Source organism: Oncorhynchus kisutch, linkage group LG8 (assembly GCF_002021735.2).
Source record: "Oncorhynchus kisutch isolate 150728-3 linkage group LG8, Okis_V2, whole genome shotgun sequence".
Classification (NCBI taxonomy): Eukaryota; Metazoa; Chordata; class Actinopteri; order Salmoniformes; family Salmonidae; genus Oncorhynchus; species Oncorhynchus kisutch.
In genome coordinates, this window is record NC_034181.2 from 30,815,641 (window position 1) to 30,839,045 (window position 23,405).

At 41.7% G+C, this 23,405-nt stretch overlaps 1 protein-coding gene across 8 annotated transcripts; it reads left to right on the top strand.

Moving 5' to 3' along the window:
- Positions 1–349: 349 nt before the first annotated feature.
- Positions 350–15,183, top strand: kansl3 (KAT8 regulatory NSL complex subunit 3). 8 transcript variants are annotated; one of them, XM_020489945.2, is made up of 22 exons: positions 350–594; positions 1,144–1,416; positions 1,596–1,766; positions 1,956–2,046; positions 2,158–2,343; positions 4,723–4,854; positions 6,216–6,332; positions 6,420–6,518; positions 6,930–7,001; positions 8,483–8,557; positions 8,701–8,858; positions 9,180–9,243; positions 9,426–9,614; positions 9,708–9,864; positions 10,170–10,247; positions 11,705–11,881; positions 12,117–12,204; positions 12,381–12,508; positions 12,942–13,048; positions 13,140–13,338; positions 14,711–14,826; positions 14,907–15,183. In XM_020489945.2, the coding sequence occupies exons 2-22, from the start codon at positions 1,205–1,207 to the stop codon at positions 14,907–14,909; spliced, it is 2,619 nt and encodes an 872-aa protein (XP_020345534.1). In that variant the 5' UTR covers positions 350–594; positions 1,144–1,204; the 3' UTR covers positions 14,910–15,183. The 8 variants fall into 8 exon arrangements, with proteins under 8 accessions (XP_020345534.1, XP_031685959.1, XP_031685958.1 ...); XM_020489946.2 differs by having other exon boundaries at positions 405–594; positions 14,714–14,826; XM_020489949.2 differs by lacking the exon at positions 12,381–12,508 and having other exon boundaries at positions 405–594; positions 12,958–13,048.
- The last annotated feature ends 8,222 nt before the right edge of the window (positions 15,184–23,405 follow it).

Genomic DNA, 23,405 nt, shown 5'->3' on the forward strand with positions numbered 1-23,405 from the left:
TAAAAGACGCAAAAACGAAATGTAAGAACGGGAAACATAGAAATAGCACATATAGAACACATCTACAGCTTCTTAGACTTGCTGTCAATGAGAACGGCAGATCTATAACTCATATTTCTATGTGCATTTAGTGTGGTTGTCCAAAAAGTTACATATTGCAGCTTTAAAATAGCAACATTTTCTCTCAGCCTCATTACAATATGTATAGAATAGTATGAGCTTGGCTATAAAACTGCACATGACAAAATTTATAGGAAGTTAGCTGTTTCCCCACCAAAAAAGACCTTGCGAAGGACGGGCGCCTCTACACTGGGCACCATAACATGCACCGTCCTTAAGAAATAGGAATCCAGTCCGTGTTTTGTATATGTGTGCAGAACTAACTGTGGCGGTGGCTCGCGCCCACGCAAAACAAAAGGAATTCGGCCGTAATATATCAACGAGGCGTAGCTAGTAGCTAACGTCCGTCCTTCTCAAATTTGTGACAAAATCTAGACGTAGGTTGTTTGTTGACATTTATATATGACTTAATTTGGTGTAAATTATTGTTCGATTGCAAATACGTAATGCTATCAATGGAAGTAGCATGAAAAGGTGAGTAGCCGATGCTACTAGCGCGTGCTAGGTTTAATGCTACGTTACCATGTTGGCTAGCTAATGTAATGTTCGCCTTGTTAATATTTGCTACAATAATACACGTTGTAATGCCCTGTATAGTTATCAGTTGTTAGTTACCCCTTCTGTTAGCCATGCTCTAACGTTAGTTTAATGAATATATCGTGTTGTTGATAACTAGCGTTAGCCGTCTAGATAAGACATGTAGTTAGCCAACTAGTAACGTCATGTCAACAACGCAGAGCTTGCGTACCGCCGTGTATTTTACTATCAACCTTAGCTTCTTCAGAGACGTTCCCCTATGTACTGTAGCTCGCTAAAAGAATGACGTTACGTGTAACTAGTTAGCGAACTAACGTTAGTCAACGTCACTTGACTAAGCTGACGTTACAAAATGGATAAGAATGGTGCTTGTACTAACCAGCTGTGGGCTAAAGAGGAGGGGTGGGGTACAAATTACATGTGATGTCACATGATGATGTTTGATGAATATGATAGTGGTATTGATCACAGTTCCTCCTTGCTCAGGCTTGGATTGAAAGCAGAACTCTGTCTCAGAGCTGTAGGGCCCTTGGGGCCCCAGTAGAGGATGCACCGTGGTGTGGACAAGGACTTCCAGACTTCAGCGCGGAGGATGGGTACATCTTTGCTGTTCCAGTTGTCTGTCCATGAGCGTGAACTGGACTTGGTGTTCCTGGACCACAGCTATGCTAAGCCATGGAATGCCCACCCGGATGCCAGCAGTGCCCGGCCCACGCGCATGCTGTTCGTCACACCCCGTCGCCAACCTGATGCCGTTCCGTGAGTTTCAATCCTCATTATCCTCACCGATGACTCATTGCCCAAACAATTTTAACATTGAAAACCTGTGTCTCAGAACAAATGTAATTTTGTAGCAGTAGCTTTATCACGACAATAATAAAGTTGCAGCTTAAACTGGATGACAGCATTTACTGAAGTATGTTTGTGTTCTTTTGCAGGGAATCAGACCTGTCAATAGATGTGGAATCTGTCACGCCTACACCTATTCCACTCTATGACAATCAGAAAGCACGCAGTGTTATGAAGGAGTGTGAGCGACATGTTTTATTTGCTCGCACAATTGCTGAGGGTCCCCCACCCCCTGATGACTGGGAGGAACACATCAACAAGTGAGTGGCCTCCACCCGACCTCCCTTTGAATAACCCTATTGAGGATTTAAAATATATCTATGTTCCGTAAGGACTTATGTGTTGCAGATGCCTTGTTTGCTCAGCTCTTGTATACACCGTCTTTGTCTTAATCTCCATTTCAAATGGTGATAATCGTCAGACTTCATCACTGACTGCTTGTATTACAGGGCTGGATGGTCGGTCATTCAAAACAAGTTGTTTAATAAGGTGCTGAAGGCTCTGCAAGCTGAAAGACTGGCCCGGCTGGCCAATGAAAACGTGAGATCATATGCACCAAATAAGTGCTTTTGTATGTGGCACTAATTCAGTTTCAATGACTATCAAAGTTCCTGTCCCTCTAGTCTTACCATCCCTTCCTCTGACTCATAGGCCTCCAATGAGCCAGTATTGCGCAGGATTGCTGTGGACAAGTGTGCCCGAAAGGTGCGCCATGCACTGGCCAGTGTCAACTGGGACACCAAATTGACCCAGTGGCTACACAGCACCCTGATAGAATCCCTCAGTCTGGCCATGCTGGCCGCTTACCTAGACGTACTGCAGACACTCAAGAGCAAGGTACTCCTGTCTCTTTCAAAATGTGTGTACACATTATTTGATGTTGTGACATGCATTCTTATATAGAGGGATACGTTCTATCACTGACAATCGTCAAATAAAGATTTTTTATACCGCACATTTCAGACATGGAATTCAACACAATATGCTTAACAGGAATATACAATGAAAATGAATACTGAAATATTTACTACACAACAAACATAAGAGGATTAAAAACTAAAGAATAACTATCAAAACTGAACGACTTTAAGATCTCTTAAATTTTTGTCCACCGTTTCGGCCCCCCTCAGGTCTTCTGGCAGGCTATTCCAGAGGCTGGGGTCATAATAACTAAAGGCTGCCTCTCCATGCCTCTTGGTCCTAGGCTTTGGGATAGTTAAAAGGCCTGTGCTGGAGGACTTGAGGGACCTACTGTCTAAATGACTTAAAAGCCTGTCTGACATGTATTGGAGTGCACAGTTGTGAATTGATTTTAAAAACTAATAGAAGAAGCTTAATTTATTCTGAAACTCAAGGCAGCCGGTGCAGAGACCTTAAAACCGGTGTATTTTGTGCTCTCTGTCTGGTCTTGGTCATTACCCGTGCAGCATTCTGCATGTTTTGTAGTTAGGAGACCAGAAAGGAGATGAGTACACTAGTCAAGCCTGCTTGTCATAAAAGCGTGGATGAGTCTCTCAGTATCAGCCAGAGTGAGGAATGTTCCTCAGGTGGAAAAAAGCTATTTGTTCACATTCCTGTGATTTGAAATTGAATTCAGAATCTAAAATAACACCTTTTTTACCTGGTGTTTATCTTTATTGCCTGTGAATTAAAATGTGCAGCCAGATTCTCTGTGCTTTGGCTCCAACAATAAGTACCTCAGTCTTGTCTTGATTTAGCTGGAGGAAGTTGTTAGCCATCCAAGTTTTTAAATCATTAATACAGTCTAATTTATCTGTGGAGCTTTAATCCTGTAGTGACACAGATGGAAAGTTGTGTATCGTCTCCGTAGCAGTGAAAATCAATGCTGTGCTTTCTGATAATGCTACCAACGGGTAACATGTATAAACTGAACAGCACCGAACCCAAAATCTAGCCTTGTGGAACGCCACATGTGATGTGTATTTTCTCTGAGTTATGTTTACCAAGGGAGAAAAACTCTCGACCTGTTAAGTAGGTCCTAAATCAATTAGAACTAGACGGTTAGACCAATCCACCTCTCCAGAAGGACATCATGGTCAACCGTGTCGAATGCAACACATAAATCCATGAGTACAAGGACAGAGAGCTGTTGGGCATCTGCGCTGGGTCATTTACCACTTAAACTAAGGCTGTCTCTATGCTGTGGTAGGCCTGAAAACCAGATTGGAATAAAGTTTGCACTTGAAAAACGAATTTAGCTGTTTGTAAACCAATTTTTCAAGAATTTTGCTTAAGAATGGAAGGTTGGAGATTGGCTGACAATTGCTAAACGCTGAATAATCTAGATTACTTTTCTTCAGACGGGGTTTCACCATAGCAGTTAAGTGCCTGTGAACAGGGAGTGATTTTCAATAGCTTACACTTCTTCAGATATGCAATTAAAATCTGTTTTGAGGGTGGGGGGATAGGATCAAGAAGGCAGGTAGAAGGCTTAAGTTGTGATTTCACTTTCCTGAGCATGTCTGTGTCAACCAGGGAAAATAAATCCATAGTGCCTTTGCGTGGTAGGCTAGGGCACATATCATCAAAACTCTCATCAGGTCTTGCTTGATTGATACCCAGCTAAATGTTTATCTTATCTCTGAAATATGCCGCAAACTCATCACAGTTAGATGTGGAGGGAAGTTCATATAGGTTTGCGGAGTTAGGATTTATCAGGCCATTAATGGTCAAGAAGAGCGAGCACTCTCAAATTATTCTGATTATTAGTGATCACGTTAGAAAAATTAGCCCGTCTGGTAAGTTGTTTTCTCAATGTCATAATGGACCTGCAACTTTGACTTCATCCTCTTCTGTTTTGCCTTTCTGTAATTTCTTAAATGTATTAGTTTCCTCACTCATCCAAGGGGTTCTCCATTAGAATGTTGACTTTTTCAGCTTTATTGGAGCTATGGCATCAATGGTTGCCCTTTTATTTGCTATTAAAATGATCAACTAAATCATTACGAGGAAGGCAGAATCGGTGGAGTATTGTTCACACTCAGTTAAAATCTGTAGCAACTTCAGAGGTAAGATGGTGTTTCTTAATAATGTGTTCAGTATTACCCTGTGCTATGGGCAAGAAGGTAGTAAAAAATACCTGGTGGTGATCTGATAAAGCAGCAACAACAATAGTGGATATGTCAATAGAAAGCCCCTTGGTAATAATCGGGTTCAGAGTATGGCCAGGATGACTCAACATCTCTGTCTGTGCAGTTGCCCTCGCTGATTGACAGGATGCTGCTGACTTCATCAGTGAAGACTGGAGCGGCCGGTGCAGAGGCCCTCTCTCTGCTACTGAAGAGGCCCTGGGACCCAGCCGTGGGCGTTCTGTCTCACAACAAACCGGTAGGTCTCTAATGCTAAGCCCAGTCTGTGGTTCTGGGAGCAATCAGAATTCACTGCAGTCAGAATGAAAAAGACAATGGAAACATGCTCACATTCCAAATGGTAGTAGGGATGAAATTGATAGTTGTGGCAGGAAGTGCTTCGTAGTTTCATCTTAATACCGTTTTACAGTGCATTGCAGAAGTATTCATTCCCCTTGGTATTTTTCCTATTTTGTTGCATTACAACCTCTAATTTAAATAGATTTTTATTTGGATTTTATGTAATGGACATACAAAATAGTCCAAATTGGTGAAGTGAAATGAAAAATAAAAAACCCTGAAAAGTGGTATTTGGGGTATGACTTAAAGATTGCTGTTCAACAGCGGAACCCATCCAATTCGCTGGAGCACTTTTGCCTTGAAGAATGGGCAGAAATCCCAGTGGCTAGATGTGCCAAGCTTATAGAGCCATACCCCAAGAGACTTGCAACTGAAATTGCTGCAAAAGGTGGCTCTACAAAGTATTGACTTTGGGCGGGTGAATAGTTATGCACACTCATGTTCTGTTTTTTTTTGTGTTATTTCATGTTTGTTTTACGTTAAAAATATTTGACATCTTCAAAGTGGTGGGCATGTTATGTATATCAAATGACACAAACCTCCAAAAAAATCTATTTTAATTCCAGGTTGCAAGGCAACAAAATTGGGAAAATGCCAAGGGGGTGAATACTTCGCAAGCCGCTGTATATGCCTAAATTTGACCATTAAAAAATTAATGGTCCAGACATTGTTGTGAGTTCACTTGTTTTTCAGAAACTTGCCTCAAACCACTCCCTAATCCTTGTTGTGCAGTAAAAAAAAAACTGAAAAAAGACACCCAAAAATACATCCTTTCAGAAACCGCAAATATATCAGTATAGTGATGCAGGTCTTTGTCATTCAGAACCTTATCTGCAACTTTATATTCCATTTTGTTTGACTCAAGCTGTTTCCCCAACGCTGCTGTGCAGGCTGGGTGTGTCCATATAGTATGCGGTACATCTAAAGACCTGCATCACTATAGTGAGAGCGTTTCTAAGATGCGTATTTGGGTGTTTTTGGAGCATTTGTTCATGTTTTTTTTCAGGGCCCCCATACTACACAACAAGGATAAGGAACTGATTTGCTATTTGGGGTATGTTTCTCAATAACAAGTGAATTCACAAAGGTGTCTATGACCCTTCTTTAACATTCCATTTACTTAAAAAAAAAAAGAGAAAAAAAAAGAGAGATTTGGTCATTAAAATAAATTCTACTTTAATGTTTCTGGATTGACTTGGGATCCTTTGATTGCATTTGCTAATCATGTGATAATGACTGGATTTCTATTTTGTATTGCAGAGCAAGCTTCCTGGCTCCCCACTCATCTTAATTGCACCATCAGGGCCCACCAATCCTGCTCTTTCTACCTCGCGCCGAATGAGATTTTGGCAGTCACAGCTCTCCTGCTTGGGAAAGGTTTGTATCTATTCATTCTCAAGTGTGATTGTGTATCACTGCATTTTATACACACCCAATAGGTATAAACCAACATGTTTGTCTCAGGTAATCCCGGTAAATACCCACGTAAACAGTGGAGCCAATGTGGGCATCACTCAGTGTCTGGAGCACATGTTGGGCACCGTCAGGGCCAAAGTCATGGAGGTAAGGCTGTTGTCTGAACCTGAAGTTTTGTAGCCAAATATCTGTTCCTAATGGACTAGGTCTGCAGTATTCAAACTTTTTCAGCAGGATCTCCAACTGTACAATTGGTACATTTCAACAAATACATTTAAATTCATTGCACTTTCATCTCTTATGAAAAGAAACCAATAAATATATTTACTCAATATAATTATTTCTCAAATCATCTTTCTGGAAAACATTTCTATATTGTCCCATACAATAATCGGCATTCTTATTTTTATTTCGATTTTTGGCAACCCTAGTGCATCACCCCCATATTTGAATACCACTGGACTAGATTGTTGCTGCAATTTCAGATAGTTATTTGAAAGTTATGTGCTAGAATATCTATTGTCTCTTTATCTGCACTTCAATGTATTTATGAACCAGGTCCACAGTCACTTCCCTCACAAACCCATTATCCTGGTTGGCTGGAATGTGGGAGCACTCATCGCCTGTCATGTAAGGCTGCTGTATGACTGCTGTCTCTGTCTACTACATGTCATCAACATTTTCTGAGAGTGTTCTCTGTGATGCTCAGAAAGTTATACAGTGCCTTCAGAAACTATTCACACCTCTACGTTTTTCTTATTTTTGTTACAATGTGTGTTTTAAGAGGGAATCAATTGTCCTTTACAAAAAACTTTTTATGAAAAATTAAACACTAATGCTGTATCTTGATTAGATAAATATTCAACCCCTGGAGTCAATACATATTAGAATCACCTTTGGCAGTGATTACAGCTGTGAGTCTTTCTGGGTAAGTCTCGAAGAGCTTTCCACACCTGGATTATGCAACATTTACCTGTGTATTATATTCTAAATTCTTCAGTCTCTCAAATTGGTATTCCCATAGAATTTCAAGTGTTTTAGGTTATTTTCCTGCTGGGAGAAATTAATCTCCCAGTGTCTGGTGGAAAGCAGACTGAACCAAGTTTTCCTCTAGGATTTGGCATCTGCTTAGCTCCATTCGGTTTATTTTTATGATGAAAAACTCCCAAGTCCTTTAATAATGATTACAAGCATACCCATGATGCAGCCACCACTGTGCTTTAAAATATGGAGAGTAGTACTCAGTGTTGTTGCAAACAGGATGCGTGTTTTGAAATATTTGTTCTGTACAGGCTTCCTTTTCACGCTTGTCAGTTAGGTTAGTGTTGTAGAGTAACTACAATGTTGTTGATCCATCCTCAGTTTTCTCCTTTCACAGCCATTAAACTCTAACTGTTTAAGTCACCAATGGCCTCATGGTGAAATCCCTGAGGGGTTTCCTTCCTCTCCGGCAACTGAGTTAGGAAGGACGCCTGTATCTTTGTAGTGACTTGGTGTATTGATACACCATCCAAAGTGTCATTAATAACTTCACCATGCTCAAAGGGATATTCAGTCTGCTTTTTTTAACATATCAATATTTTTTTACCTATCAGTAGGTGCCCTTCGCAAGTTATTGGAAAAACTCCTTGGTCTTTGTGGTTGAATCCGTGTTTTGAAATTCACTGCTCGACATAGGGACCTTACAGATAATTGTATGTGTGGGATACAGAGATGAGGTAGTCATTAAAAAAGCATGTTAAACACTATTATTGCACACAGAATGAGTCCATTCAACGTGTGACTTGTTAAACAAATGTTTACCCCTGAAATTATTTAGGCTTACCATAACAGTGGGGTTGAATACTTATTGAGTCAAGTCATTCCAGCTTTTGATTTTTTTAAATTTATAAAATAATTCAAAAAACATAATTCCACTTTGACATTTATTGTGTGTTGACCAGTGACAAAAATCAAGCTATAACACAACAAAATGTGGAAAGTCAAGGTGTGAATACTTTCGGAACATCTGGTGGTTATTGAAAACAATCCTTGTGGAATCTGATCTGCGTTGTGATTGGTGGATGTGACGTTGGTGCACTGCACATATTGACGTGGTTGTCCTCTCCCAGGTCTCTCTCATGGAATACCTGACTGCTGTGGTGTGTCTTGGCTTTCCACTGCTAACCATCAATGGACCAAGAGGGGTAAGGAAATGTGCTCAAATGTTTCTTGCATTGTGGAGACATTTAGTCTTGCTTCGACTTGTCTTACACAGATCAACATAATTTTGCCACATGTCTCTGGATCTTAGATGTGTATTGACTGTTTTTGTATTGTTGACTGGCAGGATGTGGACGACCCCTTGCTGGACATGAAGACGCCAGTGCTGTTTGTGGTTGGTCAGAATGCTCTGCAGTGTGGCACAGAGGCCATGGAGGAGTTCCGAGAGAAACTCCGAGCCGACAACAGCATGGTGGTGGTGGGGGGAGCCGACGACAACCTCAGGTGGGTTTACTCTAGGACTGGGAATTGCCATACGATATTATCACGATACTTAGGTACCCATACGATATATCATTCAATTGTATATGAATCACGATTCTTTGTTTTGCAATTCCATGTTCCAAACATTTTGCTCACTATATGTATTTTTAAGACGGAAAGGTAGCAGCAGTTGAAAGCGTTCAGTCACTGAATGTTTTCTTGTGAAGACAAAAGGCCTGAAGTTTTCACTGCTCTCTAATTTTCTGCAGGGCTATTAAATTGAAGAATTTGAGTGCATCAGAGTTTGTTTCTCATACCTAATTAAATGTTTTTCTTCCTCAGAATCAACTCCACAAAAATGAAATCAGAGGGACTGACACAGACCATGGTGGATCGCTGCATTCAGGTTGGTCCATGTCGCTCTTGTCCTGTGAAGAAGCCATAGTGTTTTTATTCAAACAAATTTAGGTTAAGATTCTATGAAAACGTCAAAGGATTTTAAGGATTTAACCCTAGCCATCAAACTCCTCACATGGAGTTCCATTGAAATGCTTTTCATGCAGATATACGTCTGTCTCTCCTGTGTAGGATGAGATAGCAGACTTCCTGTCGGGGGTGCTGACGCGGGCGGAGAGCCACGGCCATGGCTCAGGAGAGCTGAGGGACCTTGACACGGAGAAGAAGAAGAAGCCTAGACGCGAGCTACCCTTTGACCTGGAAAGGGGCCGCCCCTCCTCCCCTGCCCTCAGAGTACCAATATCCCCCTCAGGCTCCGAGGTATGTCCTGCATCAGCTCAGGCGCGCTCCGGGAGAATAATATATACATTGCTGATCATTTGACTGGCTTTGTTTTTATGGTTGTGTTCTCAGGACCTGTCCAGTGTGTGCAGTAGTCCCACCTCCAGCCCCAAGCCAAAGACGTCGGGACTGTCCCCAGCACAGAAGTCCAGTCTGATCACTGCCACACAACTCCTCAAGACCCATATGCAGCGGTCTGGGACTGTGCTCACACACAAGCAGGCACAAGGTTTGTGTGCCAACTAGCATGTACGAAAACAGACGCAGACACACACACCACAGCTCTCACATTTGACACATTTGTTTGTGTGCGCTTGTTTTAATGAGTCATTTAACTCTCTTGCCAATGGGTTTTTCAATAGCTCTATGGGCTTGGGAAGATGTGAATGCGATATTGAATGGTGAAAATGGTTTACTTGGACACATCTTGTTAGGGCAGTAACTACATCAGAAGGGCACAATGGAACGTGACTATCTTTTCATCCCTTCTCTACTCTCTTTCGACTATCCTTCCACCTTTTCAATTAATTTCAGCCCAGTTTGCTGCTTTTATGAAACAAAACATGCTTGTGAGGAAAAATCTTCCTCCTGGCACTCCCTCCTGTGTCTTTGGTAAGTATGTCTTTCTCCTTTCTTTTCTCTTCCTTTCTGTCTGCCATCTCCCTCTTACTGCCAGATCATTGATGTACATTGTTAACAGGGTCATATAACAATTTTAAGTGAGCATTAGACATACACTGAACAAAATATAAACGCAACCATTTCAAAGATTTTACTGAGTTACAGTCCATATAAGGAAATCGGTCAATTGAAATAAATAAATTCCCTAATCTATGGATTTCACATGACTGGGACTACAGATATGCTTTTGGTCACAGATGCCTTAAATAAAAAAGTGTAAACCTAATGCAGCGTGACATCTCTTTCGCATAGAGTTGATCAGGCTTTTGATTGTGGAATGTTGTCCCACTCCTCTTTAATGCCTGTGCGAAGTTGCTGGATATTGGCGGGAACAGGAATACGCTGTCATACACATCGATACAGAGCATCCCAAACATGCTCAATGGGTGACATGTCTGGTGAGTATGCAGGCCATGGAAGAACTTCGACATTATCAGCTTCCAGGAATTGTGTACAGGTCTTTGTGTCATGAGGCAGTGCATTATGCTGAAACATGATGTGATGGCAGTGGGTGAATGGCACGACAATGGACCTCAGGGTCTCATCATGGTATCTCTGTGCTTTCAAATTGCCATCGTTAAAATGCAATTGTGTTTATCTGTAGCTTATGCTTGCCCATACCATCACCCCACCACCACTATGGGGCATTCTGTTCAACTTTGACATCAGCAAACCGCTCGCCCACTGCCTGGTACAGTTAACCAGGATTCATCTGTGAAGAGAACGCTTTTCCAGTGGCCATCGAGGGTGAGCGTGTCGGTTATGACACCAAACTGCAGTCAGGTCAAGACTGGTGAGGACGACAAGCACACAGATTAATTTCCCAGCGACGGTTTCTGACCGTTTGTGCAGAAATTCTTTGGTTGTGCAAACCCAGTTTCATCAGCTGTCCAGGTGGCTGGTCTCAGACAAAAGCTGCATGTGGAGGTCCTGGGCTGACGTGGTTACACATGGTCTGTGGTTGTGAGGCCAATTGGACATACTACCAAATTACCTAAAATGAGTTGGCTTATTACATTCTTTGGCAACAGTTCTGGTGTACATTCCTGCAGTCAGCATTCCAATCGCGCACACACTCAAAACATCTGTGGTGTGACGACTGCACATTTTAGAGTGGCCTTTTATTGTCTCCAGCACAAAGTGCCTCTAACGGTCATGCTGTTTAATCAGCTTCTTGATATGCCACATCTGTCAGGTGGATGGGTTATCTTGGGAAAGGGGAAATGCTAACCGGGATGTAACATTTCAGCTCATGAAACACTTTACATGTTGTGTTTATATTTTTGTTCAGTATATTCCATTATACTTTGAGAAGTGAATTTGTGATCAGGGTTGGAATGGTCTGGTCTGTTTATCCCAGTCAGTGATGTGCTGTGTCTGTGTTTCAGTTCCTGTATCCAGTGAGCAGACCGAGGCCCTGGAGAGAGATGAGCTGCGGGCCCATCTGAAGAGGAGGCAGACTCCCAGCCCCACTCCCACCAAAGCCTCCAAGAGAGCCAAGATTAAAGTGACCATTCTGCATGGAGAGACAGCAGGGGGCGCTGTCAGTTCTACAGCACAGGAAGGTAACTCGCTCAGATTTAACTATGAGCAGTTTTCTGAACCTCTAAGTGAATGATCCAGTAAAGAGAGATTGGAAGTTGTTGCCAAATGAATTGTAATATGTGTGGGGCTTTTATCTGAATGTTTATCAAATATTTTCTTCCGCTATTTCTAAAGTCAGAAACCATTTTCAATGTTATAGTGTGGTGTTGTCTGATCAGATTTGGCTTATTTTCTTAATTGTCTGTTCTAATGCAGGGGGTCCTTCTGGGATGCCCCTAGCTGTGACTGTGGGACAGACTGTGTCTGGAGCCAAGGAACTCTCTGGACTCCTCACATCCCAGCGGTAGGCCTGACACACACACGGACACAATGATTTCCAACTCCCCAGACAATCTCCTGTTGGGCAGCTCTGTGTGCAGCAACCGGATTGAGTTTTGGACTCTGGTTGGAAGTTGTTGAATAGGAAAAAAACTATGGGGTGGGTAGCTACCACAGCTCTGGTTATGTGTGTTACTGCAGGTCTGGTAGTCTGACAGAGGTGTCTAGTGCCCTGAGCTCGGGGTCCAGCTCTTTCCACAACCTGCAGAGTTGCATGGTGTCAGGGTCCTCCTCACCAGTCCAGGCGCAAGCTCCTGCTTCTGCCCAAGGTATCTCCTACCTGCCTGCATGACTGTCCTAACTCGGCACAGCAGCGGATCTCAAAGATGACAGTCTAGACTCTAGACACTGAACTACAACCAAAAATGTTGTACAGTATATTTTCACTGATTTGTTAGTTGTGCAGAGGAACAGCAAATCCATCACACATTTAAAAGGGGGAGAGTTCTGTTTTATGTCCTGATTTTGAGCACTTCATGAGAACAACCGATCTGAGCAAACAATGTTATTGATTACTTAGTGTTACTTCTGCATTATCTATGGAAGCTTAACCGTTGGACTTTTCTACCAGAGGTTGTTTTGTCGATTGGACGAATAGGGGTGGATCTCAACTGTCGTCAGTAGTTGTGTTGTTGAGCCTTCGGTATTGACTGTCTGTAAATGTGAGCAGTGCTGATTCATTCTCGCTGTGTTTGTGTGCAGCACCTTCCGCCAGCAGCCTCCTCCAAGGCCTAAGTTTCAGTCTTCAGGAGATCGTGACCAAATCCCCTAGCCTGCCCACCACCACAGCTAGCATGGGCAGCATTCAGGTACACCCTGGACTTTCCTCATGAACCTGCGAAAAGTATACTCAGTAATGTGAGTTTGTCTGACTGACTCCACCTCTCCTATCCCCCTCAGCCCTCTGGTGGGAAGCCCCAGGGTCAGGTCCTTAGCTCCATAGGTACTGGCAGCAGCACTCTGCTCCGGGCAGTGCCTGTGGTCTCCACTGGAGGGCTGTCCAAGACCACTGCCATCCACCAGCTACTCACCAATGGCGGGCTGGCCAAGCTGGCGAGCAGCCTCCCTAGCCTGGCACACATCTCCACCCAGAGTGCCGGTACGTCCCGAACTGCCAAACCACGGCGGCCACGCTGAATGCCCAGGGTTCTCCTTAACCCCCTGATTTTCGGAAAAGCTAGAATAGCAGGACGGGCCCTATCGCCAGGTCACCTTGGCCACACTACAGATAGCTGACTGAGATAGTGGACAGCATGATCAATAATGTGTATGCAGATAGTCATCCATGAGGATCCTAGGTGTGGTCAGTATCAGGAAAACCAGACTTGCAGCCATGTAACATCAAAGTGTACAGATTTGTATTGTAAGGGATGATGTGTTTTTGTACTAATGTTCATGTTTGGAAGAGCCATAAGGAAAACATCAATGAATACATGATCCAGGTGTATGTGACATTGGAATTAGCAGTTTGATGAAGTCATGTTTAATACATATTGTTTATGTATTAGTCTACACATTTCAAATGTAAATGCTTACATGAGAATATGTTCATGTTTGCCCGTAGTTTCCTTGATACATGGAACTCATTGATACAAAATTGTTGTCACGATAATTGTGAATCAAGAGGGCCAAAAACAAATGGACATTCATGCATTTTGGCGTTTTGAATATCGCCTAAATGTCACATGACAACTGACAGTGTCAATGGCCCTGTTCAGACTGCATTTGTTCACCAGATCTGTCCACTCGGTAGATGCCTCTTTATGTTTGTTTCATTTTGATTGCTTGGTCTTCATGTTACATTTTGTAAATCCACTAATTAAATCACCTGCAACAAGCAAGCAGCAGCCATGATTCCAGATGCACGCAAGGACCCACGGACTCACTGGACTTTAGAGAGGAAAGAGTATGAGGAGAAGTAGCAATAATATTCACATCCGGCATACCACCTGTTTCTATCATTGCAATAAAGACTGGAAAATAACCCATGTTTTCATTCCTCTTTTTTTGATCGAGAAATGGGTGTTGCTGTTGCGATATCCAAGTTGTCCACTCCTTTCCCAGGATTGCTGTTGTCTTTGATAGCTTCTTTTTTTGTAATTCTGTACAAAGTTCAAACCTGGATTAATAATTATTTACGCTAAGAGTAAAACGGTACTCATCTCTCTCTAGTCTACATCTCCTGACATGGACTATTCTTAGCATTGAGAAAAGCAAGCCAGACATGACAATACAGGCAAAATGCAAAATAAGCCCTTGGGCACTGAGTTGTATTTTAGGAACTATTTAATTTGAAAAATTCCCTCATTGGATTAGCACACACTGCTGGATTTGCTATTCAGGGATTTCAGTTGGAATGTTGTCCGCTTTCCTATGTCTGCGGGAAAATGCTGTCTGAACTAGGCTTGACACCCAGTTCTAGTATACATATCTGAGTAGATGTGTAACCCATACCATCACTTTGTTGGCAGCAGGGCTCAGAGCCCCCACCATTATAACTGTGATGCTGCGAGGACAGCCCAGCAGAATGACTACGCTGGGCCAGGCTGAGAGGCCACTGATGCTGTCCAAACCACCTGATATGAAGGTGGGTCTCCTCACAAGCAGAAATATGTTAACATGTTCTAAAATGAAGATTTGTTTTCAAATCCAAATACTCTATTGCAGTGATGAACCCAAAGATCGCACGCATCATGCCAGATGTGATACTCATCCTGGAGGAGTGACTGGACTGGCTATGATCTGACTCCATAGAAAAGGAGTGTAGCCATGTACCCCCTGCCCTTATGTCTATTCTCTCCCCAATGCAACAGATGAACACTTGGCGAATGGTTCCTTCCCCATGGTGTGAATTGACTTGTGTAGTGGACCAGTCTCCACGCTGCAGGAAATGTCATCAGCCCAACATATATGTATGGTCACACTAATTTCAGTTAAGAGTTGAAGATGGTATAAAATATTGAAGGTATTTTGTTTTTGTCACAAGGTCTCATTTGACACTTTTTTGTAAGGCAATGGATAATGTAACAGCCATATGATAGTTGTATATGTGTACAGGGGAAAATATTGTAATTGTTACCTGTTATGTTATTTTCTTGACCATTGGATCTTTAAATTAAGCCTGTCTTTTGAGATCATTACAACAGTTTTTTCTATATGCTTTGTTCTGTAACTTTGAATTATGCTAGGTGGAATTTTACAGCTAATATTGTTTCATGTTTAATTAAAGCCTTTTGGCCTGGCAAGATGTTTCAAAAGCCGAACTATGGAATTGATTTCTCAGTTCATGTTCAGAAAAAATATTTTCTATGTAGCGTGACAATGATCATGTTTAAGTAGGTAGACTACTCTTGGGTTGAAAATGTGAATTTACAGATCTACATTTGTAAACCATTTTACTTTTAAAGGGAACGAAAGTGCGGTTCTCTCTGGGAGTCCTTACCTTTCAGTAATATAATCAAGAGAAAGAAATCCACTGTCTTCACTGAACTTTAATTGTCAATGTGTTGGTCTAAATTATATTTATAATGTTATATCCAAAGTTCTGCGGCTGGCGGCTTGTAATGATAATGCTTGGCACCATCGTTTGGGGATTTTCATGTAAGTTTGAATAGCTCAATTGGATATTAGTGAAGAATTGAACAAGCATATCTCCAAACCGTATTCCAATTCAGAATACAATGATTGAACCGTCTCCTGCGCACTGAATGAATTTAATTTGCATTAAATGTGAGTGCATAATCATTCTCACAGGCAGCTGCATTAATATAGACCTACTCATTTAGCAGACATCCTCTGCATCCTCTGTTTCTGCATTACACACATGGGTAACGGTCCGACAAGATAGAGGACAGTGTGTTTTAGGTTTTAGCTCTTATATAAGCCAGGCTTTGTCTATTATAAGCAGACGATACATATACCCGTCAGGAAGATAGTGAGAGACCTCTGTCAACTAACTGCCCCACAGTTCATGTCCATTCCTTCAGCGATCCATGATGAGAAATATAATATTCACACTCTAGTATGGGACTTCTCCTGTAACACAACATGAGTGATCTACAGAGCATTCGGAAAGTATTCCGACCCCTTGACTTTTTCCACATTTTGTTACATTACAGCCTTATTCTAAAATGGATTCTGTTGTTTTCCCCCCCCCCCCATCAATCTACACACAATACCCCATAATGATAAAGCAAAAACAGGTTTTAAGAAATTTCTGCAAATGTATCCAAAAAAAGCACAAAAAAAACTGAATTAACACATTTACATAAGTATTCAGATCCTTTACTCTGTACTTTTTTGAAGCACCTTTGGCAGCAATTACAGCCTCAAGTCGTCTCTGCAGATCCTCTCAAGATCTGACAGGTTGGATGGGGAGCATTGCTGCACAGCTATTTTCAGGTCTCTCCAGAGCTGTTCAATCAGGTTCAAGTCCAGGCTCTGAATGGGCCACTCAAGGACATTCAGAGACTTGTTCCGAAGCCACTCCTGTGTTGTCTTGGCTGTTTGCTTCGGGTCGTTGTCCTGTTGGAAGGTGAACTTTCATCCCAATCATAGGTCCTGAGCGTTCTGGAGTAGGTTTTCATCAAGGATCTCTCTGTACTTTGTTCCATTCATCTTGCCCTCGATTCTGAATAGTCTCCATGTCCCTGCCGCTGAAAAACATCCCCACAGCATGATGCTGCCACCACGCTTCATCGTAAGGATGGTGCCAGGTTTCCTCCAGACGTGACGCTTGGCATTCAGGCCAAAGACTTCAATGTTAGTTTCATCAGACCACAGAATCTTGTTTCTCATGGTCTGAGTCCTTTAGGTGCCTTTTGGCAAACTCCAAGTGGGCTGTCATGTGCCTTTTACTGAGGAGTGGCTTCCGTCTGGCCACTCTACCATAAAGGCCTGATTGGTGGAGTGCTGCAGAGATGGTTGTCCTTCTGGAAGGTACTCCCATCTCCACAGAGGAACTCTGGAGCTCTGTCACACCTCCCTGACCAAGGCCCTTCTCACCCGATTGCTCAGTTTGGCTGGGCAGCTAGCTCTAGGAAGAGTCTTGGTGGTTCCAAACTTCTTCCATTTAAGAACGATGGAGGCCAGTGTCTTCTTGGGGACCTTCAATGCTGCAGGCATTTTTTTGGTGCCCTTCCCCAGATCTGTGCCTTGACACAATCTTGTCTTAGATCTCCACAGACAATTCCTTTGACCTCATGCCTTGGTTTTTGCTCTGACATGCACTGTAAACTGTGGGACCTTATATAGACAAGTGTGTGCCTTTCCAAATCATGTTCAATCAATTGAATTTACCACAGGTGGACTCCAATCAAGTTGTAGAAACATCTCAAGAATGATCAATGGAAATGTCTCATATCAAAGGGTCTGAATACTTACATAAATATGGTATTTCTGTTTTATTTTTTTGTACATTTGCAAAAAATTCTGAAAACCTGTTTTCATTTGTCATTATGTGGTATTGTGTGTAGATTGATGTAGAGTCATCCATTTTAGAATAAGGCTGTAATGTAACAAAATGTTGAAAAAGTCAAGGTGTCTGAATACTTTCTGAATGCACTGTATATTGCCTCAAACACACTGAAATGGCAGATTTTTTTTCACACAACTCAGAAGTCACCTTTCAGTGTAAATGAAAGCTTTTCCCGTCTGTTCTAAATGATTTGAAATGTCAAAAACAGCCAAACTTGCTCTCCTTGGTTGCTTTGCAGTTTTAAAAAATAAAATCAGACTGCAATTTCATCATGATCTTTGTGTCAAAAGGACACTTTTATTTAGTCAACACAGCTCCATCCTGTTCACTCCCCAAGCAATGGGCTGAGACACATGACAAATCACATGCTTACTCAGCTAATCTCAACTCATCTCTACTTTCAGTGTAAAAATCAGTACACTAAAAGCTACCTAATCTATGTGTTTTTGCAAAGTTTGAGTAATGTAGTAGGCCTATGATTACACAAAGAATGAGGGTTGGGAAAGCTTTTCCTGGAACTTGACATTGAAGCTGACCTTTTAGCAGTGATGCCACTTAATCAACAAGATACAGTGGGCAGCTGAGCCAGCATTAGCCCAATAATGCTGGGGAGTTGGGTGGGCAGTTAGTTAGGAAATGATCCGTTTGCAGCATTGTGTTTCATTATTCCTCGATTGAATATTTGGTGAAAGGTTTTTATAATATATGTGATAGAAATGAAAATAATCTAATAATCGGATTAAGTTACTATTTTTGAGTAATCCATTGCTGTACCTTATTTGTCATGCCCTCCTTTTGGGTTTCTTCACAATCACATACACATTAAAATAGTTTCATCATTCTTCATGTTTATTTTTAGATAACAAAATGAGTGATCAGGTTTTTCTCTGCAGGTAAAATATTTCCATAACTGTAGTGTAAAATATGATAATTTTATGTGTTGGCAACAGGTGGAGCTTAACTCAATAAAAACCATTGCCTATATTTAAAACGATACAGTACGAATTATAACTCCCTTTTTTATTTAACATTGTATTTATTTTTCTCCAATTGTAGTTGGATATCTAATGAAGTGATGATAATGTTCAATAGGCTGTGATAATGGTCACTGTCGCTTACAGAAGATTTCTACCTTGTGTCTGTTGTAAGGGAACCCTCTCTGACAATGTCACCCAGGAATAAAAGTGTATGTGTGTGTGCGTGCACGTGTGTGTTGACTATAAGAGCAGAGAGAGGGGCATGATGATACACAAAATGTCACTTTGGTGATTTGTAGCTTTGGAATGATGATAGATTTGAGATTTTACTGACTCTCACATCACATAAAAAAAACATACACAATGACCAGGAGGTATCATAAGAATGATGCTCTTAATTTTCCAGGATATTGTCCATGCACACACATTTTGAGATCTTTTGCTGTGTTGAAATTAAATGTTTTGGTAAAATGTTATATATTTTTTCAAACATTGTAAAAATTGAAAGGTTTTCCAGAAGGTGTACAAAAAAAAACATTAAGTTTAAGGGTTATAATTTTATATAGGCTAATATAAACTATTTTCCTATAGCTGTGGCCCCTCTCCAGACCGAGGTAAAGACAGTTTCAGGTTGGATATTCGATGGATATTGGCGCTTTCTAACTTCAATAGCTTTCAAACCACTTGAGCCACAGACTCCAAATAAGTGTCATGATGTTGGAAAAATTGCGCACAACATTGCACAGGTCTTATTTTCACAATTTGGACATTAATTTGCTTTCAAAAGCTAATAAACCTGTGTAAATGTGAGAAGCATTTTGTATTCCAAGTTGAATTAGTTAGGGAGCGTAAAAAAAGTACAAACTATTTTTACAAATTTCAGAATTTCCACTCAGTGGACACCTACACATTGCAGAATGTCCTACACATTGCACACCCTTTAGTTTGTCCATTTCTTATCTCACATGGTTTTACATGAATTTTTCCAAATGTAGAATTTCAATAGCTCCTTGGTCATGTGGCCTACTGACCTCAAACAAGGTTCAGAATGTCCACTGACTATGCGTTCATATCGCACACTCTGATGCTTGTCTACTTTCATCTCATGCTATTAGACTTAAATCTGTAAGCTTTGCAGGCCTTCATTTAACATTTGTGTTAAATGTTTTAAAATTAAGTCAACAAATGTTCCATCCTCGCAATAACTATCTTTCACATGGACACTGAAAAGATCCGCAAATGGCTGTATGTGGTATGGATCAAGGACAGGAGAGGTGTTCGAACAGAGGTGCTTAAAGGAAGGTGCACAGGTAGGCTTCATGAAAAACAATGTTTCATATGCTCTTTTTAATCACAGTAATAGGCAGTGATTTGTCAGTCACGGTGAGCTTGATAACGTGAAATAATTATTTTCATAGCATCACTTTCATATACTGTACATTAAGACAAATCCTTCTATGTTGAGTATTAGAATGCAGTTTACATTACCTGATAATGACTTGATATTTGAGTGCATTCACAACAAGCCACCTGCACACAACTTACAAAATGCAATAGTGCATTTGAGGGTTCGTTTTTCTGATGAAAATAATTATTTGATGCATGGCCTACTATTTCTAACTGGGAAAATAAATTCCTACGTCTTTTGTGAGTAAAATCCTTTTTCCAAAATTGATTTAGGTACATTTTTGTGAAGAGGTATGAGGGTTGTGATGTGGGTCATTTAAAGTAAAATAATTTAAGGGATCAATACATTTCTATATTGCTTCCCCAGTATCTGCATGAACCATCAGGCCAAGTGTTTTTGGTTGACCCTGCTGGACAGAAAGAGAAGGAGGAATCAGAACAAGCTGCATTCAAATTCAGGACTTAGTTATTCCATTGTACTGGATCTAATACATATTAGCATTTTACATACATTCATTAAGTGTAATAGTTTTTCATGACATACTGTGAAAAACTATCTTGGCTGCTGGCTCTGTCACTTTCAGACATACGCAGAGCAGACAAGAACCACAGGGGTTCTCTGTGAAGAGAGAGTAATCCAAAAGGCACAGACACACCCCTTGACATTCAATTGGCACCGTTGACCAGTATGTATTCTCTCCTGATTGGCTCGGTGGTGCACAGTCTGGCAGTCTGACTAAAGGGCCAGAGGTATGAGGAGAGACATCCTCCTTTGGATTTATGGGAACAAATATTTCCTAACACTTTGGATCCTATTCTTGGACAGTTAGAAGACACAATGCATCAATGCAACAAATAAAATGTATTACTAATTACTGTCCATGAGTAACCTCAACCTTGTGGGTTTATGGGTGTTTGGGCCAATAAAGTGCCAACTCAATTCTACCACTGACTAGTCTCTCATGCCCCTATGAACAGGGACACAGGGCAATAGTTTTTAATCTAAACCAGACCTTTTTTACTGGAGTACACTAACCCCTAATTGGGGCTCTTTTCTTGACACATAGTAGCAGTTTACCAGGTAACAAGTCAAGAAGAACAAACAGTAGATTGTTGTAAGGGTGTATTACATCCTGTGCTGGCCCCATTGTCATATCCATTCTGGATTCTGAGTGGTAAAATCAGAGCTGAAAAATGCCTTTATGTATGTGTATACATTTTCCGCCAAGACAGAACTGCCAAAGGGGGTGGAGTTGCAATCTACTGTAGAGACAGCCTGCAGAGTTCTGCCATGCTATCCAGGTCTGTTCCCAAACAGTTCGAGCTTCTACTTTTAAAAATCCACCTTTCCAGAAATAAATCTCTCACTATTGCCGCTTGTTACAGACCCCCCTCAGCCCCCAGCTGCGCACTGGACACCAAATGTGAATTAATTGCCCGTCATTTATCTTCAGTTAGTAATGTTAGGTGACCTAAACTGGGATATGCTTAACACCCCGGCCGTCCTACAATCTAAGCTAGATGCCCTCAATCTCACCCAAATTATCATGGAACCTACCAGGTAGAACCCCAAATCCGAAAACTCGGGCCCCCTCATAGATATCATCCTGACCAACCTGTCCTCTAAATACACATCTGCTGTCTTCAACCAGGATCTCAGCGATCACTGCCTCATTACCTGCGTCAGTAATGGGTCCGCGGTCAAACGACCACCCCTCATCACAGTCAAATGCTCACTAAAACACTTCAGTGAGCAGGCCTTTCTAATCGACCTGGCCCGGGTATCCTGGAAGGATATTGACCTCATTCCGTCAGTAGAGGATGCCTGGTTATTCTTTAAAAGTGCTTTCCTCACCATCTTAAATAAGCATGCCCCATTCAAAAAATATAGAACCAGGAACAGATATAGCCATTGGTTCACTCCAGACCTGACTGCCCTTGACCAGCATAAAAACATCCTGTGGCGTACTGCATTAGCATCGAATAGCCCCCGTGATATAGTGGGGCAAAAAAAGTATTTAGTCAGCCACCAATTGTGCAAGTTCTCCCACTTAAAAAGATGTGAGATGCCTGTAATTTTCATCATAGGTACACTTCAACTATGACAGACAAAATTATTTTAAAAAATCCAGAAAATCACATTGTAGGATTTTTAATGAATTTATTTGCAAATTATGGTGGAAAATAGGTATTTGGTCAATAACAAAAGTTTATCTCAATTCTTTGTTATATACCCTTTGTTGGCAATGACAGAGGTCAAACGCTTTCTGTAAGTGTTCACAAGGTTTTCACACACTATTGATGGTTTTTGGCCCATTCCTCCATGCAGATCTCCTCTAGAGCAGTGATGTTTTTGGGGCTGTTGCTGGGCAACACGGACTTTCAACTCCCTCCAAAGACTTTCTATGGGGTTGAGATCTGGAGACTGGCTAGGCCACTCCAGGACCTTGAAATGCTTCTTACGAAGCCACTCCTTCGTTGCCCGGGCGGTGTGTTTGGGATCATTGTCATGCTGGAAGACCCAGCCACGTTTCATCTTCAATGCCCTTGCTGATGGAAGGAGGTTTTCACTCAAAATCTCACGATACATGGCCCCATTCATTCTTTCCTTTACACGGATCAGTCGTCCTGGTCCCTTTGCAGAAAAACAGTCACAAAGCATGATGTTTCCACCCCCATGCTTCACAGTAGGTATGGTGTTCTTTGGATGCAACTCAGCATTCTTTGTCCTCCAAACACGACGAGTTGAGTTTTTACCAAAAACCATATGACATTCTCCCAATCTTCTTCTGGATCATCCAAATGCTCTCTAGCAAACTTCAGACTGGCCTGGACATGTACTGGCTTAAGCAGGGGGACACGTCTGGCACTGCAGGATTTGAGTCCCTGGCGGCGTAGTGTGTTACTGATGGTAGGCTTTGTTACTTTGGTCCCAGCTCTCTGCAGGTCATTCACTAGGTCCCGCCGTGTGGTTCTGGGATTCTTGTGATCATTGTGACCCTACGGGGTGAGATCTTGCGTGGAGCCCCAGATCGAGGGATATTATCAGTGGTCTTGTATGTCTGCCATTTCCTAATAATTACTCCCACAGTTGATTTCTTCAAACCAAGCTGCTTACCTATTGCAGATTCAGTCTTCCCAGCCTGGTGCAGGTCTATAATTTTGTTTCTGGTGTCCTTTGACAGCTCTTTGGTCTTGGCCATAGTGGAGTTTGGAGTGTGACTGTTTGAGGTTGTGGACAGGTGTCTTTTATACTGATAACAAGTTCCAACAGGTTCCATTAATACAGGTAACGAGTGGAGGACA

Coding starts and splice junctions, on each gene's coding strand:
- kansl3 (XM_020489945.2), top strand. CDS start 1,205: ATGCACCGTGGTGTGGACAAGGACTTCCAGACTTCAGCGCGGAGGATG. Junction 2,047..2,157: donor CCCGGCTGGCCAATGAAAAC/GTGAGATCATAT, acceptor TCTGACTCATAG/GCCTCCAATGAGCCAGTATT. Junction 12,205..12,380: donor GGACTCCTCACATCCCAGCG/GTAGGCCTGACA, acceptor GTGTTACTGCAG/GTCTGGTAGTCTGACAGAGG.